Genomic DNA, 18,835 nt, shown 5'->3' with positions numbered 1-18,835 from the left:
TTAGTTGCTGACCTATAAGCAGTCTTGAAAGGGCTGTGGCAGTACTGGAGAGCATGGGTAGGACCCCTCCCTGTCCCAGACCAGATGCAGGATGAGAAATAAGTACAGTTCTTCTTGTTTCTGTCACATGGAGATGACAGCTCTGGGCTGGGTGCAGCCAAGGCTGTAGGCAGAAACATTCACAGATGCCTCAACAACATTCACTGCCTGAAGTCATCTTTCCCCAAAAGAACACATTTATGGTTTTTTTGTTGTGTCTGTCCTCTCCCACTCCTTCAAAATAGCTTGTGAACCACTGATGGCAGTATCACTGCTCAGCAAAATTCTGGCTTAGATGTAAAACTGAATAATGTCTTTTCCCAGAGCCCCTGATAATAGGCGGAGGTAGAGGGGGAAGCTTTTGGGAACACTTGCCTTTCTTTGGGTCTGAAACAGAAGACTAGGGAAAAAGAAGCTGTTCATTCCAACCTGAAGAAGCACTTACATTATCAAAACTTAATTTTTTTTCCAGTTGCAGTGGCTAGAAAAACTAAAATGTTACTTAATCCTATAAATCTTTTATTCCTAAAACAAGAATTTCAAAACTGTTCATCCCTCTTGTCCACTGCTGGCTAGTGTTTCTGCCCCCCGTGTTTGAAATAAAGATGGTACAATATGCTCTAGGTAGGATCTCTAATGTATCTGTTATTTTTGCAATTATCCCTCAAATGGCACAGGAAGCCAACCTTAAAGGCCACCATCTTTGGAAACATCTTTTATTTTTTCAAGAGCACTTAAAAGTTATCTTTAACTTAATAAAAATGGAATTACAGGATGAGCAATCATATCAGGCTAGAATGGTTCAGTTTAGAGTCTCCCCAGCAAGGCTGTCAGAAGAAACTCTAGTGATTTCTGTGAACAAGTGTTACAGGCATCAGAGTAAACCAGCAATGATAACCTATAATTGAGTATTAGAACGGAAACAAAATGTATCAGCATTTAGTTCTGCCACACTCACTTAACACCTTGGAATTAAAAAACTCTTACCTTTTATAAAGAAAGGTGCTTCTTTTAGGGTCTTGCTCTTGCACATTCAGGATAGGAGAGTAAACAAGGACTCCAGCTGCACTGTTCTTTTCACTCTAATGGTCACAGAAATACTAGGTTGGAAGTCCAACCCATGCCCTAACACTACTTCAACTAAACCATGGCACCAAGTGCCACATTCAGTCTTTTTTAAACACATCCAGGGATGGTGACTCCAACACCGCCCTGGGAAAGATGATTCCGGTACTCTAGCACTCTTTCCATAAAAAAACGTTTTCCTAATATCCAATCTGTATTTCCCTTGGTGCAGCTTAAGACTGTGTCCTCTCGTTCTGTCAGTGCTGCCTGGAGAAAGAGTCCAATTTCCACCTGACTACAGCCACCTTTCACGGAGTTGTAGAGAGTGATAAGGTCACTCTCAAGTCTCCTTTTCTCCAGGCCAAACAACCCCAGCTCCCTCAGCCATTCACCAGCCTTGTTGCCCTGCTCTGGACGCACTCAAGCATCTCAACATCCTTCCTAAACTGAGGGGCCCAGAACTGGACACAGCACTTGAGGAGCAACCTCACCAGTGCCAAGTACAGGGCAAGAATGTTCCCTGGGCCTGCTGGCTGTTCCTGATCCAGGCCAGGATGCCATTGGTCACCTTGGCCACCAGGGCACACTGCTGGCTCATGTTCAGTTGGCTATCGACCAGTACCCCCAGGTCCCTTTCTGCCGGCCATACTGTCCCCAGCGCATAGCATTGCAGGGGGTTATTGTGGCCAAGATGCAGGACTTGGCACTTTGTTTTGCAGTTATTAAACTTCATTTTACTGGGCTCTACCCATCCATCCAACTGTTCCAGTCTCTCTGCAGAGCCCTCCTACCTTCCCAGCTTAGTGTCACCTGCCAATTTTCTAAGACTCAATACCCTCATCCATATCATCAATAAAAATATTGAACAGAGCTGACCCAAGCACAGACCCCTGAGGGACACCACCAGGAACAGGCCATCAGCTGGATGCAGCACCGTTCACCACAACTCTCTAGGCCTGGCCATGCAGCCAGTTCTTAACCCAACTTGGCAAAAAAAATCCCTCCTTTAACTAATCAATACGTTCTGTAGGTATCACCATGATTCCTTGGGCATCTCTATAGGCCATTAGAAACAAAACCACTTTGGTGGTGCTGACTGAATAAGTGATCAGTGACTTGCCTGACTGGCTGTTTGGAATAAAACCTCTATGACCCGAAGTATCTGTCTCGCTCACTAAATACTGTACACCCCATCCTGTGCTATCCATGCCCTCCAGTGAGCCTATCATCAATTTATCACTAACAAAGACAAAATAACTAGAGAATGCCTGTCTTGACAGGAACTAAGATAACTGGATCAGTCTTTGCATTAAAATAAATTAGTATAGCAGAGAATTCCTATGAAGGTAAGCTATTTTTCTCAACTTAAAGATTGTATTAAAAAAAATAAAAGGAAAAATCATATTTTTGGTTTAGCTTTGCTTTGTAAAAAGGCAAAGAAATGCATGTTGTTCTCTCTAACTGAAACTCAACACTTCTCATTACTTTACCAGCAACTTACCTCAATCATGGGATTTTAAGTCAATCCACTTTGAGTTCTCAGAACATCTACAACAGCAATCACTTTGCCTATAAGCTGAACAGCCTTTTGGAAGAGCTTTCTGCTTTCCTCTAAAACACTCTTTTTTTGGTATAAAATATCATAAACTTACAAAGCCAAATGCCATAAAGACAGTAAGGGATACACAGTCTGCTCTGAAGCAGCAGCAAGGGGCCTAGCAACGAGGGCAGACTAATTTTATTAACTTCAGGGAAACTTCAAAAAGCTTTAGAGCTTTAATGCCAGACACAGACGACCCCAAAAGTCAGTTTAAGTGCTACATAAACATAGGATTAAGGCAAGAAAAAGCTGAAGGCTCCTTGCATTTCTTGTTTACATTGTCATATGACCTAGTAGGAGTGGGAGAGGGCTGCCTCTTTGACTTCAATCCCCCATGGTATACAGTGGCGTTTCAGTTCACTGACCTACATTACGATAATATTTTTTTAAATTTATGGGCAGAGGTGCAGCATCAAACTCACTTAAAGACATTTAAAAAAGAAAAGGGGCAGGATAGGAAAAAAAACCAGAAGAGAAATTTTCTGCCTGGTATAGTCTCCCCCTCTCACTTAGGTTAGATTAGCAGCTTAGAAAAGGATTTCAAATTCAAAGGGAAAGTCTCTGTTACTCTTGTTTTATGGCTTAGACCAGAGGACACAGTACAGATATTATGAAATATCCCTTCCCACTTGGCTTTTGTGTTTGCACAAAAAAAGTAAACAGTGCTTTATAACCATAGGTGAAGTATGTTCATCTCTGGCACATAATCCTTGTGCAAAAACCAAGAAGTTCACATAAAAAATAACCAACTCGCACTCCTCGTATCTTCAGTAGTTAACCTGCTTTAGACTGTTTGCAAAACCACAGTTCACGTTATGTATTGGAATTCAGTGCAAACCATAGTATTAATTCCAAGGAAAAAACATCTCCAGGATGCCCCTTTGAGCAGGGTAGCAAGTTATACTGTCCAGCCTGTTAAACAACTTTCCTTTTTCGGATAATTTAGCAATTACCGTCATCTGAACACCCTTTCAAACAATCCATCACACACATTTTGAGGGCAACTAACCCTCATCTTTTAATGTACCTGTAGGAAAATAAAAGTGGATCAGAACAGAAACACACAAGAGGAAACAAAGTGGTACTAGTATGAGAGGGAACTAAGGAAAAGTTTAAGACAGAGAAAGTAAAAGCACTGAATATTAAATACTAGAAAAGATACAGAGAAAGAGAAGGAATAACCTTTCCTGATTTAATAAAACATTACAAGAGTTTAACAAAAAAATTTAATGGCTTAAGTATTAGTCTCAGCAAACTGATAAAAAGTTCATTGAAACTAAAGTAGAAAAACAACAGGAGAGGAAAAAGAACAAAAAGAACCTTGACTAACACTGAAAATACAAAACATTTTTATTACTTTTTTGAACTTCAGAAAAAGTACACTTGAGACATCTCCATCATGATCAGTGACACTTCATTTATTTCTAGAGAAAGTTTCCAGCACTTTCCACTTCTGTGTCAGAAATGAGAATATTTTTGAGGCTGCAAATTCCTGTTCTTTTCTAAAACAAAGTTTCATGCATTTAGAAGATGATGGTACATAAGGCTACAAAAAGGTGAAGGAGAAAGGAACTGAGACAATTGCACCAATGAGAAAGTTTCCAGATTTTTTAACTCTACAAAGACTTCTAGCTGGTTACTGAGAAGTAGCTGAACAATTTGGAACAAAGAAAGAATGATTTGGTCAGTCACAGCTTTTCCTCAAGAGTTTACTTACAGCAGCATAAAGACTTTTCTTTCTGCAACTCCCTCCAGCGCTAGAAGCTTTCAGCTTCATATTTCATTACTGCTGTTTTAATGGAAGCCATCACATTAACATCTCCACATATCCATTAACTTGGTTTTCAAATGTTCATCCCATCTCTCACCAGCTACGTTTCTTATATCCATAACATTTTCCTTCTCGGCCTTTTTGAGTAAAGGGACAATTGAGTTTGGGAATATTTAACAAGCAGCCATAAAATGCCCTTCTCTTTGCTGAGCACTGTGCCACCACTAGAGCCTGGTAAAACCTTGCATGGCAGCAAAAAAAGGGGAGTGATGATTACTGAGTCAGAACAATGAGTGAGAGGTGCACAACCAGACTGCTTTAGGTTCTAAAAGCTCTACACCTCCCCAGCAGCATTCTCCAGGCACATACAGGGTTCCAACAGGGCACTATTCATTCATTATGCATCTTTATAGAGCAAGTTCCCTTCATATCTGTTTAAAGCTTAGAAGGGTTGAATTCTGTAGCCAAGATGGTATGTAGAGGTCTTGACCTGGCTTTGTAAGCATGACACAGAGAGGACTGCCAAGCTGAAGAGGGCTCCTCTTTCTGGAGAAGGTTCTGAGCAGTCAGGAGGATGCTAGTGCTACCTCCATGACTTAAAAAAGACACAGGCAATTTCTTAACTATTTTAAAGTATTTCAGCTGTGGTGATCTGTGGTTCTTAAATCCTAAACATCCAAAAGGAGACATCAGTGGGACACAGCAAGTTTCATTTGGAACATTGGATAGACCTGGATCATGGCAGGAGGTCTGCTGTAGCAACAGTAAGCTAAATTTCTTTCCAAAGGAAACTGCCCACAAATAGCTTGAGGAGGGCAGGGGGGAACAAAGAGCAGAGGCTTACAAAATCCTCACTGGAAGGAGGCAACAAGGACTGGACAGGCCTGGAAAGAGCTGCCTGAAGCAAATGATGCTGAATAAAGAAGAGAGCTGACTGACAGACTTGCATTCCCCTCTCAAGACATAGCATAGACATCCAAATACCCTGAGTCTGTCCCCTCCCTGAGAACCTTTAACTCCAGTGTGTGGATCTGCTACCCAAACCTACCTTCTCTATCAGGTAACAGCTTCCTTCTGCCATTTGGTTAACAAGGTTTGTGCTACCCAGAAACACAAGCCTGTGCTACACTGTTGGATGATTGTAATTGCAGCCCCAGTGAAGGTGTATAGTAAAGAGACATCTATGCTTCAGCAATATGGAGGTTTAATTTTACTTTTTATCTTTCGACTTTAAAAATACCAAGGAAATTAAATAACTTAGGTTTTATATAAATCGAAGTTGCAGAATTGGGCACTTAAGAAGTTAAGAAATGCCAGATGTTCATACAACCTTATCCCTGTTCTTCTTTGAAATGCCCCATGATACAGTCTTAACATAACCACATCCAAAAAAGTTTCAGAGGACCCTTGCCTTATTAAGTGCACAGGGGAACAGAATTAATGTGGCATAAATAACTGTAAATCTGGTATTTCCTAACTTTCAGGTTCTTGATTTTGCAACCTAAGCAACATTCTTAATTTATTTTTGTATTCAATAAATAAAATGGTGTATTGGTTGCCTTGCTGACAAACTGATTCCCCCACAGGTGACTGTTACACAACCTCAGAAAAATCAAGACCAGCTGTCCACACATTTGCAAGACTCAAAAGCATGTCTGCACTTTAAATTTAATAATATAAATAATAACCATAGGTGTTACTCAAACTTTGCAAAATTCTGCTACCCATTCATGCGGAGTAAGCCATTCTTTTGCACGTGAGTGATCAAAACTTTTTTTTTTTCCTATGAGTAAGAAGGCAGATTCTGCAACTTAACTGGTACACTTTTATGATAAATTTATTGTACTATGTTAAACCATATGCTGAGTTAGGAAACGCTGGGAAATATCACCATCCTTTTCTCAGCATTATTTAGCAGAAATAGTATTTTTGTTTAATGGGCAGTAAGCCCTCCCTTCTCCCTTCCCCCACTAAGCTTCTCAAACTCTTTTACTCAAAAATTAAACAAGAGCCAATAAATAAATGCATCTTTTATATTCTTATTTAACAGTGCATTTTAACTAGTGAGTGAGCTGTGCACTTTTATTCACCTGATTGCTTCCATCTCTGTGTTATTACTGTATTTAGCATTCCATCAGCAGCCAAGCAGAACCAAACAAGCTTATGTTCAGACTTCAAAGCAGGAAAAATAGTAATTATGGTGTCTGCATGTTTACGGTAGATGATGGAGTGACATCCACCACTTCTCCCAGCTAGAGTCACACGGGGTTCTGCAGACAGCCCAGGTCACTGCTTGTGCGTGCAGGCAGCACTCAATCAGATTTCACTGTTTGGCCTTGTTACTCACATTATGCCCCTATGAGTCTGCACACCCCACCTCAGTCACCCAGAAAGCACCTGGCTGATGCAGAGTTTTGCTTGTTATGGCCCTGGCACCACACTGCCACTGTAAGAAAACAGTAGATGCAACACTAGCTCTAGTAACACAAGCAAACATCTTGTACCTAGAAATAAGTTAAATGGAAGAGTCTAACTATCCAAGGTGGTAAAATTTAATTATCTTCATTCATAGCAGCACCATGCAACCACGCAAGAGAAATTTAAGGAAGAGTATTTCCATCATAAATACTTTGAAAACAGTCTATAGGCACAACTCTGAAACAAATTCTGGTATTACAGATATCTGGAAAGGATTAAGTGAAAAAAGTACCAGTGTTGTTTATAAATGATCCACTACCCAGGAATCTTTCCAGACAGGAATACTCTGGTACTCCTATACTAACTTACTGCCTCCCCAAACAAAGGTAACCATCAGAGAACTGGTCTCATCCCTCAAATGAATCATATCAAATGTTCCTACTCACTCACGGGCAAGTCCCATTTTCCTCCTTTGCACACTCCTTTAACAATCTGCTTAAGTGTGTGGCTGAGCTACTTCAAAACTTGGCATGCGCTCAGTAACTAAATGTGCTGTTTCACTCAAATACTGCTCATAGTTTTTAAAAACCACCATTTTCAAAACTGCTGCTTTTGAAAACATCTAGTTCCCCAAGGAACAGTCTGGGCCATTGCTGGTCATCAACAAATTTAATATCATTGTCTCACAGTTCCTGTAGTTGCCTACTGGCACTCATCTCCACAATTCTCAAAGGTCAGAAAGATCTGTGAAGTGATGGTGACAAAGACCTTCCCTTTGACCACTCAAGTAATGTACCTGCTCTGACAAAGTTCTTCCTATCCTGCTGGAAGAAGAAGAAAGAGCCCAAAACTTTTAAAAGATGCTGAAAGGTAAGCTTTCTCTCTTCCATCCAGGCTTCAGAAGAGATGCACTGATAAAGATCTTAGTAACTTATCTGCTTTCACTCCTTGCTCTTGAAACGATGTGTTTCTCCTTGGGGACACTTAGATAACACCAATATTCAAACAATTAGCAACATGTTGTTAGTAAGCAACAGGCATCCCTAAAAACCAAGCATGCTGCCTACATGATGCCCCCAGGAGAATGAGTACAAAAAAAATCACTATCCACCAATACCTGTGAACAGAGTGGCTATGAACAAAACCAGGACATTGTGCACCATGATTACCATCAAGTAAAGCCTAAAGAGCTAGGCAAATAATGAGAAAGATACATTAAAAACTTTGAAATAGAGAGAATTAATTCTTCAAACAGAGAACACAGTTAAAGTATCTTTATAAAGGACAAGTCCATTATGACAGGAAAGCATTCTGCTTAAATGGGAAACCATCATAGCCAACATGTGTATATGTTTCACTACACAAGCCTGAAAGCGCAGAAGGTGCAGCTCACACCGTGCAAGACAGAGTTTTCCTTCTCCTTTTGTTTCTGCCAGAGCCATGGATTTACGAGTACCCGTGACAATAGGCAACCATCCTAAGATAAATCCTGCTCGTGCAAACGTTTTCAAAACAGGCAGAACATATGAGTCACACAGGAAAGCATGATGCACTCCTGTGGTTCACCTTTCAGTTGAAACTTTCTGCACTCAACCTGTATGTTCATGGAAGCCAAAGAGCAAATAATGTGACAAATACAAAGGATTTATTCCAGGAACTGAGTAACTGTTTCATGAGTCAGACTGGAATTAACCTGCAAGGCTGCACAGAGGTTAAATTCAAATAAGGTATTTCAGAGATGATGTTAGGATTAATACAAGTCTCTTTGCCCAAAGAACTGTGGAGAGCTGAACACTGAGCAGCTTGTCTCCAGAAGCACAAGACCAAGGACAACAGTTGCTGCTTATTTTTGTAACTTGTCTCCAACTCCAGCAGTTCAACAAACCCATATCCACTGCCAGTACTGAGTGTCATATTAGAGGGACCAAACCTCCTTCACACTCATTTGCCCTTTCTTCACCAAGATTCCCATATCACGTCCCTTAGAGCTGCACTGGTGTTCACAATAGCACTCTCTTTTACCCTTTTATCAGTACAAGCCACTTGTTCCCAGCCTAGCTTTTTCCCATTGAATGCACATTTGTCAGGCAGCCAAGGGTTTGCAAAAATAAAATGTCCAGAGGGCAACAGTCTCTGCCTCCACATAACCACACTAGAAAGATGCTCTTGATAGAAACTTCCTCCCACTGAAGTTCTCCCCTCTCTCAAGTCCTCTCTGGAAGAGAAAGCTGGACTGTTATTCCCCATTGGTTTTGAAACTATCAAGTTAAGTGAATACAAACCTCTGCCACTGTCCTCTTCTCATGAAATAGCATATTTTGATTTTCCTTAAAATTTACCATACTTAAACATAAAAAAACCTGGTGGTCTAAAGTAAAACAGAGCATTCATGCATTTTCATAACAGGTCAAAAATATCAAATGGTATAATACCATTTACCAGATAAAAACCATCACTGCAGTAGAGCTATGCAACTTTTTTATAACCAAGATGCAATCCCAGCATCTCAATTTCATGGACTAACCTGCACCTCAGACAACACTAACTTCTGATATACTAATTTCTAATTTGTCATAGATCACAGAAATGCGTATTTCTCTTTACCCTCCTCTCCTCTGAAAAAATCAACAGATGAATAAACAAGGATGCACTGCAGACAGGTAAATGCAAAGATTCTGATGAGCAACAGTAGTCAAGTTTGATCCTTTCTCTCCCAGTGCCCCACTCAAAATTGGCATTAGAGAAGTAAGATACCAAAAGGGAAAAGTGAGAAAAAAAATGCCATGACAGGGTATTTGAATTTTTGTAGAACATTTTCCATCACTTCAGCAGATGAGAAAAACCAGGAAGCTTAGGCATGAAATTTCAGTAAAATGTACTACTTGAAGACAGTTTGCTAGATTAAGTATGATTTTTTACAAATATTGTGTAGTAAATGCCATATTTTCCATGGATTTGATTTCTATGTGAAACAGGAAAAATGTCACACTTTCTTGCAGAGAGACAAAAAAATGTTGGAGAATAAATATTTTTGTTTTATTAAAAAAAATTAACCTTACAGTCCAGAAGAGTACCATGCACAAGGGGCACACAAGAAAAATACTCTGATGCTGAAACTTAATGAATTTACAGTTCTTACTGTTCCATCAGTGCTCTGAAAGTAATCCGAATAGGAACAAAAAGCTAAACCATAAATGCCTGGTTTCTCCTGGGTAAACTGGTAGTTAAACCGCAGGGAATTTATTTTAATTCCAGCAGCAAGCAGGAGGGCTTAGAAGACCCCCACATCATATTAGCAGCAATGTTTTACACATGGCACTATTGAATTCCACTGCATCCCAGTTATGGAAGCATGTTTCTATCGCAAACCTGGGAAGGTGGACATTACATGCCCCTGCCTCCCTCTCTCCTGGCCCTTCAGGAAGCTATAAAGCTAATTTTCCCCAGCAGTATTCTCTGAAGGAGAAGTTCACTTCTTGGGAAGGTAACATGTATTTTTTAATTATTATTATTATTTTATGCCTCCCCAGGGAAGGTGAGGTGGGGGAGTTTCCTTGCTTAACACAGAAAGAAATTTTCCTGTATCAGTGCCGGGAATAGACACCCTAAATTCAGCGATCCTAATCTCCAGCCATCCATCAGCACCAGGGTGGGACCAGCTGATTCAAATTTTCTATTAGCTGGTGACTTTGTGTGCTAAAATAAGTCTTTGTACCACCCAATTGTTCCTGCTGCTGTGCTCTGCAAAGCATAGACTTAACCAGCAGCTACCTCGGCTGTAAGTACTTCCCCAGCAGGGCACTTTATACCTGGCACAATCCGCTTCCAATCAACCCTTCCAAGTCCCTGAGTGCTCCTGGGACTTTACACCATGAGCCTTTCCTACAGTATTTTCTCCATTATCCCTTCAGCATGCATCAGGGAAAATGTCAGCTCCAATGTCTGCACTACCACAGGAGGCAGAATCTGGGTAAAACAAAGCTGCAGAAACTACTCGATGGCAATTGTCCCTTTACAGGACCAATTAGTATCCATATACACGGTGATCAAGGCACATATATAGGCCACAATGTGATACAAAGGCAGGATAAAATATTAAGCCTCCCTGATCTACATTTTAAAAGACACCTGAAGATATAACAGTTCACTAACATAGCCTAATAAATTATTCTGTTGGTTAAATATTAAATAAAGCATGTTCACTGGTTATTGTTTGGGCCAGAAAATAAAGTATGTGTAATTGATTAACGTTATTCCATTATTTACACAGTAAAACCAAGAGCAGAATATAAAAACTGGCAAAGTTTGAATATAACACAAAATAAAAACAATTAAAATTGTATTAATAGGGCTAACAACAAACTGTTAACCCCATCAGACAACTCATACAGTTGGTATCCCCAAGTTTTTAAGTGCCATAGATTAGTGCCGTGTATTGGGAACAAATAAAGAATGTGAGACCAGTTCACCTCAGTTAGAGAAAAGCATCTGTCTCCACAGCTCACACAAACTTTTTGCCATTGTTATTGTAAGCCAGGTCTCACTGGATTCTGGCAGCATGGCCCATGCACAAATGCGTCAATCTTTAGCCAAGATAAAGGCAATTTTTTCATGAGTTCAGAAATCTGAGTGTTAGAAGAATGACAGACATAGATGGTTGGTCTAGAGCTTCTCTGAAGCTTAGAGCCCAGAACACTTTGGACTTCTTGTTCTAATTCAGTATCTCCACCAGCCAGAGAGAAAGGCAGTTGGACATATCAAACAAAGGAGACATTACACCTGCTATCGAAATTGTGAAGAGTGACTGCAGATTTTGGGTGTTTCAGATAACACATATAAACAAAGATAAAAATTCAGAAAGCTACAGACATTACCCTCCTAACTACCACCCTTTCTAATGACAAAACTGGCATTCAAAATACCAACAATAATGCCATATGTCTGTCGTTCCTTTGAAATAAAAGTCCTCCAAAATCATTAGTGAAAATTCAAATGAGAAACTTTTTTTTTTTGGTAAGAGCTAAAAATTCAACAGAAATCTCAGGAAAAACAAGAAGAAATATGAATTAGCTGAATATGAACTGATCAATTAATTTAGTGAGGCATTCTGAAGAACCTCACTAATCATGCCCCAGCAGGGATCTTCCTACTATTAAATTAGTAAAGCAAACAAACAATATTCAAGGAGTCTGCGTTATACATAGTAAACAGGGTATCATATGCCAAGTGTTTAGTCTCCTGTAGCAAATTAAGGAGAGATACTGTGCAATCCTCAACTCGGCTTTATGGAATTTTGAATAAAAGAATGCTAAATTTTTTGTTCAAACAATGAAGTTTTTGAGTTGAGAAAAATCAAAATTAAGAGTTTTTTACCCAATATTTAATAGACCGCCTGTCATACCAATACATCAAGTAAACAAATGCTGAAGTTTGCATCAACTGTGTTCACTAAGGAGTAAACAATTAAGATATTTACACATCAATTAGGTACATCTCCACCTAAACCGTTAATCATGAAAAATTCCACTATGCAATGTATAAACAAGTGATTCTCCACTATTGACTGAAGGGTAACCACCACCAAGGCCAAACCTATGGTACCAATGCAACACCAACCACTATAGACAGTGCATCTCTCCAATTCTGATGGCAGAGTACAAACAAATCCCCTTTAATTTTCTCTGTGGCTGCTAACTCCTCCAGAAAGCATCTCTGTTTTCTGCTACACTGAGATGGGTCAAATACAAGCACTATAGCAAATGAAAACAATGATGATGACGATGATTATTACCTGTGTGACATAGTAACAACATGCATTAGGCATGGCTTAAGTTTTCCATGCCATGAACCTGATTCCAACTTCAACATGCTGTCACTTGCAAGGCATCCTGTAGGACATTTCTTTATGCCTACTAAAATAAATGCTCTTATTTATTAAAATGTAAAGATACAAAAAAATAATTACTTGTGTTATTTAAGTGAATCCTAACTTTGTTGTCCACTGTCTTTACATTTTCAATGTACTGCAGACTGTGTAAAATACATCAATAGAAAACTGGACTTTTTGTCACTTAGGAAGGTGCACAAAGCCGGTCTCTGGGAGAAACACGCTGATCAAGCTCCAAAAGGAACAGTGAAAAAACAACACCAAGTTATTCAACACTGGATTGCACTGAATAAGCCAGTCACTTTAAAAAATGATTTCTGTTTGCAAGCAGACCAGATGGTCTGGGTAATACAAATCTTAGAAAAACCCATGTAATGGCTCTGGAACACAGCAGTGACAATTCTGTAGCCCACCAACATACTTACAGGAAAAATATTTCCAGTTCCCATATACAGCATACAGAGACAGCTTACCCTTTCCACTTGCCCTTCTTTGTGCTTCCGTTTGTACACTTTCAGCTTTGGAAGGAAAGCCTCTGTGTAGTTCTTGTCTTCCATGCCTTGGAGCAGTACCCCATGGAATGCCAGCCTGCAGGTATTGGCATGAATATCTGTATCCAGCTTAGAGCCGATCACAAGGCACAGTTTAGGACAAGTGACTGGTTTTTCAAACTCCAGCAAAGCCCACTGTTGTTTTGGGAGCTGGATTTCTGCCTGGTCATTTTCTTTGTTCTCCTCTGAAGAAACCGAGTCTTTGGACAAATATTCCTCTTGATAAAGGTAATCTTTTTCAAAATCAAACACATTTCCTTGAATTTCTTCATTGAAGTTAGCAGGGTCTGGACTGAAAAACATCACTCTTCCCATAACTGTTTCATGACCAACTGTGACGTGGAACTTGGCCTTAGTCTGAAGAGCTCCTCGAAAATACTGAATTTTCTTCAAGGAAATTATGGCAGCATGGATGGTCTGAAGTGAATCTGGGGTGCAAATTAGGCCTCGTTCCAGCAGTTTGGGATCAAACTGGGTCACACAGACACCTACTCTGTCACCCTGCATTGCATAGGTCACAGGAGTATGGAACATCTGCATGGACTTGACCCTCTTTGTCACCTATGAATGAAAGGGGGACAAAAACCATGAAAAAATTAATTGCACATGAATGCATCATAAGCACTCTTATATGCTTATGTCACCTGATATGAGCTTATATTGTGATTTATCAGCCACATGACACCCTGCTGTCTTGTAAGACAACTGATCTTCAAGAAGAATCCACAACTCAAAAAGTAGAAAGCCAACAGTCTGAGAACTCCATCACTTAAAATCACCACACATTTGAGCCCCCTAGCTCATTCTTCTTCTGTTCATGAGACTGAAGATTATCATGACCTCAATTATGTTGATATTTACATTATCTGTGCTGCAGTATCCACAATACTATCTGCAAATAATCAGATATACCGTGGAATAGCTTAAATATACTCCCTCAAGCAGCATCAAAAGTATAGCATTACAATACAATTCATGCATCTATGTGCCTGCTTCTCACCTCTTCCATGAAAATCCTTTCACATATATTTTTGACATGGTTGAATAAACTGTAAAATATGCAGAGGAAAAAACCTTTGCACAGCATCAAGCATAATGAACTCTCATGAACCATCTCTACAAAATAATCAGTAATACAAAAGCCTACCCTTTCCTAGTCTGTAGTATTCCATACACTAAAATAGAAAATCCTCAAAGCTTTCTTAGGAAGATTTGAATGTTCATAAACATATAGCTAGTATTGATGTCACTAAAATGCGGGGCTGCATCTCTCAGGAATATTGTATGAAAAGTGAAACACCAATCACGACTTATACTGAAATGTCCCAGATGCTATCAAATTTTGGCCTTAATGAGCTTGCTATTGTATTACTTATTTCAAGGAAAGAAGAAGAATAAATAAGCTTTTAGAGATCAGTCTAGGCTCAGCTTGATCAGATTAAACTGGTTTAGTATAACAAGGATTCATTTTTTGCTTTTTTCTTTTTCAGTTCAGCAAACCGTCACCCTTAATAGCATCCTCATCCCCTCAAGTTGCATGTAACCAAATGTTTTTTCTGGTAATATGCTTATGGTGCCACCTGTTGCATTTGTACTAATGCTGGATGCTTGGATAGGTAACCACTCTGCTTCAAGTCGCTACATTAGATAGCCTTTAATACTGAAATTATATCTTTGGCATTAAAAAAAAATCTCCAAAATAAGTAGTATGTACTCAGATAAGAGTCCTTAGTACAGAAAAGTTATACACAGCATTTTTGAAGGGCTGAAATCTCAACATTCAGATCCAAGAACTGAACTCTCCATGACAATGCTGAATTCCAGAGATAATTTTTTTAGTATACTTTTATCTATATACAATAGATAATGCTGTGATGTAGCAACAATGTTGCTAGGACAGATCTCAACTCTCAGCACAATTTCTTCTTCCATCTCCTTTTACTTAGCATCAATTTTACAGCTATCAAAAATGTTCATGCCAAATGCTGCTGTGCAACTCTCAGCATTCAAGCCTTTCTTTACTTACTTACTCAGACGAAACTATTCCCAAATCAATCTCCAACCACTGCATGTCCTTTAGTAGCCCATCTTCTAATCCCAGCCCACTCATTTATATTTTAACTCCTGAAAAAAAAAAAAACCCCAAATATGCAAGCATTGATGAAGAGAATTCCAAACCAAAGGACTAGACTCGGCAGAGCTGGGCTTCATCCTCAGATGCCACACAGCTTCAGAGCACAGCATTTAGGTTGGACAATTCAGAACAGTCTGGGGAACTTAATAATTTTAATCACAGAGCCATTTACTCAGTAGTTCAAAATACTGAAAATATCAGCTTTATTTCTGCATCTTAGCTGCAATGTATAAGTGGAAACAAAACAGCGTTTTTCATATTCTCCTTTTCCACAAAGCCTGCTGCCCTGTATGGAGAACATCTCACTTGGCTCCAGATAATCTCTCTACGACTACTCCCAGCATCACCTGACTCAGAGGGGAACATATTGCAGAAACTTAGATCAAAACAGAAGAGCAGATGAAAAGTCTTTTGGCTGAACTAAAATCTTCAGTAACTGAAATATAAAGAGGTCTCCAAGTAAGTCAGCAAAAAATGGTCACAGGAAATATACAGGAAGCTGTTTTAAAAAAAGAGAGAGAAAATCTAGCAGCTACATGCCTTCTGGAAAATGACAAATCTTGTATTCCTCTTGGATATCATAATTATACAAACAACAATATTCATGAGCCTCATGACCACAAATATTGTTTGGGTTCCCTGAGCCTCTGGCTGCTAAACAAAACAAAAGAAATGCCCTGTTACAGATTATACTTTTTCAAATCAAATGCCACATCAATGCCTGTGAATTCTTGAAGAATCCACAAAATATTATGAGAAAGGAGATCAAGAGGTATTCCATATAAGAGGAAAACCCTCACTAAAAATGCCTGAACCAAAGTAGTGTGTCAAGATATTAACTAATGTCAAAACAGACTTAAAAGGCCATTGTGTACATACCTGGTAGTTTCAGTTTCAAGCATTTTTGTACTCAAACACACATTCATTACCCTTTTAGCTAAGCCTCTTCAACAATATTAACCATATAGACAAATTGGAGAGAATTTAGCATTTACCTCCAGTTTTCTATTGACTTCTGAGATTGTATTTTTAAAGGCTGGAAGTAGAGGTGCTTGAATCAAACCTTTCCCAAACTCTTCCTTCTTCCACTACCCCTCCCTCTCCAGTTTCAACCATTCTTACAGTTGCAACAATGGTGCAACAAAAAATGTTTCATGACTTCAAGAAGAGAAATAAAACATAAAAACCCCAAGGTTTTCTAAACAGAAGTGATTCAAAGACAGTACAAACACCAGAAGAATGAAACTGCCATATGGAAAGTATCAGCCCAAATTATTTTGAAAGACTTCTGTGATTTCACATGTGATAATACTGGCAGTAAATCTTCCCTCTTCTACAATCATGGATGGGGTCAATAAATTGGCAAGAACTAAGGAATCTTCCAGCATTGTCACACCTCAAAACAAAACTGGAACCAGAAGATGCACAAGAGCTCTGTCTAGTTTCCTATTTTAAATGAAGTCACAAAGACTTTATTATTAGTATTCCAGTTTATATTATTATTTTTCAGAAATTACCCACCTAAACAGATGAATGAAAGTATTACAGAAACATTCTACATATATTAATCTAAAATATCTTTAACAGAATTTAGATAACATTTAAGAACAAAAAATGCGATTAGAAAACAAAATTGTATACATATACTCAAGACACATATTGGCTTTTAATTAGGCATCAATGAAACTCTCCTCTTAAATTAACTCAAATGATTACGCGCATCTGTCATACAGCCCATAAACAGTGATCAGAAGAATGACCAGTACTTTTGAAATACTCATTTCACATGATTAACCTTTTCTCATTGTGATTTACACTTCCCAACCATAGCATACAGAGCTACCTTGTATCAGAATATAAGCTGTGTTCTGCCACATTCCGCAATGTTCAACTACATTAGGCAATACACAACTGTAAAGCATCACTTCCTGTGACAAAAAAATAGTCTGCTGAGACGTCTAAGTAAGATAAATGTTGTAGTGGAGTATGGACACAAAAGTATTTTCCAGTGTGGCACGAGGCTCCTCCTAATACATTTGCTCATGGTTTTCACAGTTTCAAATTGTACTTCAAGAACAGTACCAATTTGATCCTGATCAATTCTCTTTCAGAAAACATTATCTTAACTGAAAACACACTGAAAATTTGCAGAATCATGTAACAATCCACCCACCCCACTCCCCTCCACCAACCAAAGTAGGTTATCTATGCTGCCCTCAGCTCTCTCCCGGGAGGAAATCTGTCTTGGTCTGGAAAGATAGGTATCTGCCAGGGAAAACTAGAGTTTCCCTTGGAATGGAGAATGTAAAAACCCTCTCCCCCCAAATTATTACAATTTTGCAATTAGGAGCTTTCAGGCAAAAATATTGGAATAGGAATAACAGTTGTTTACTAGGAATATATATTAAAAAATTACAAATGCAGTAGTACAAAAAACAAACGAGCAAACAAACAAAAGTCCTAGAAAACCCTGACAGAGATACAACCTGACACCCTGTTGTCAGGGTTGGAAGCAGTCCAAATAAGTCCTCCTGGAGTAACAGACGTTGTTCTGTGAAGTAGAGATGATTCTGTAGAGAAAAGAAAAGGGTCCACTGCTGGCGAGATGGGTCCAGTCTTCCTCCAAGGATTCAGTGGAAAACCAGCTGCATTAGTGTTTGGGATTGCAGGTTTTATGCTGGTGGAAAGGCTTTGGGTCCTCCCACTGGGTGGAGCATCTCACAATGGGATGAAGTAATGTTGCTAGTCATGTGAGAGGCCTTAAATGGCCCATTCATAGGTGAAGCCCCTTGGAGGATGCAGGAGTAGGATGTATGGAGCAGGAGAGAAGAACAATATCCCCCATTGGGTTTCAACAGATGAAAATAGAATACGCATTTTTGGTTACATTTTTCAACCCAAGACAGAAGCCCTGCACATCATGACTGTGCTCACTCAGAGCTCTAAGAACCACCTGATTTCCTTTTAGCTGGGTCTGGCTTTCAGACTGGTCTGGTTGTCCTCAGAGAAGAGTAGGAAATGACATTGTATCACTCAACCTACTGAGAATCACCACTTCATGCTGATCTATCCAGTACCCTGCAGATTATTTAATCAGTCCATATTGGCTCTAATTGATATCTATTATTGTATCTGAAGTTTCCATAAACCTATCAGAGAAAGAACACATTCAAGCCCATTCCTTTTTTTCCCCTCCTGGTCTCAGTGCCAGAATTATCAAAGGAGCACACAGCACAGTATCTTAACTGACCATAACCTCTGTTCCAATAACATAATGTTTGTAGGAATTATAATCTGACAAGAACAATGCCAGTGTGATTGAGGGATTAGATCACCCAAAGTGAACTGCAGTTGCATCTCCTTCAAAAGG

At 39.2% G+C, this 18,835-nt stretch overlaps 1 protein-coding gene across 2 annotated transcripts in view; it reads right to left on the bottom strand.

The window, feature by feature from the left end:
• Positions 1-18,835, bottom strand: part of EEFSEC (eukaryotic elongation factor, selenocysteine-tRNA specific) — a 197,426-nt gene that overhangs the window by 116,877 nt on the left and 61,714 nt on the right. For both annotated transcript variants that reach the window (XM_063411299.1, XM_063411300.1), the window contains exon 5: positions 13,254-13,892. In XM_063411299.1, coding sequence (XP_063267369.1) covers positions 13,254-13,892 — 639 coding nt within the window. The remainder of the gene's footprint in view (positions 1-13,253; positions 13,893-18,835) is intronic.

This window comes from Prinia subflava, chromosome 14 (assembly GCF_021018805.1).
Source record: "Prinia subflava isolate CZ2003 ecotype Zambia chromosome 14, Cam_Psub_1.2, whole genome shotgun sequence".
Taxonomy (NCBI): domain Eukaryota; kingdom Metazoa; phylum Chordata; class Aves; order Passeriformes; family Cisticolidae; genus Prinia; species Prinia subflava.
The sequence above is the reverse complement of the archived record's forward strand: the minus strand, read 5'-3'. Positions and strand labels throughout refer to the sequence as shown.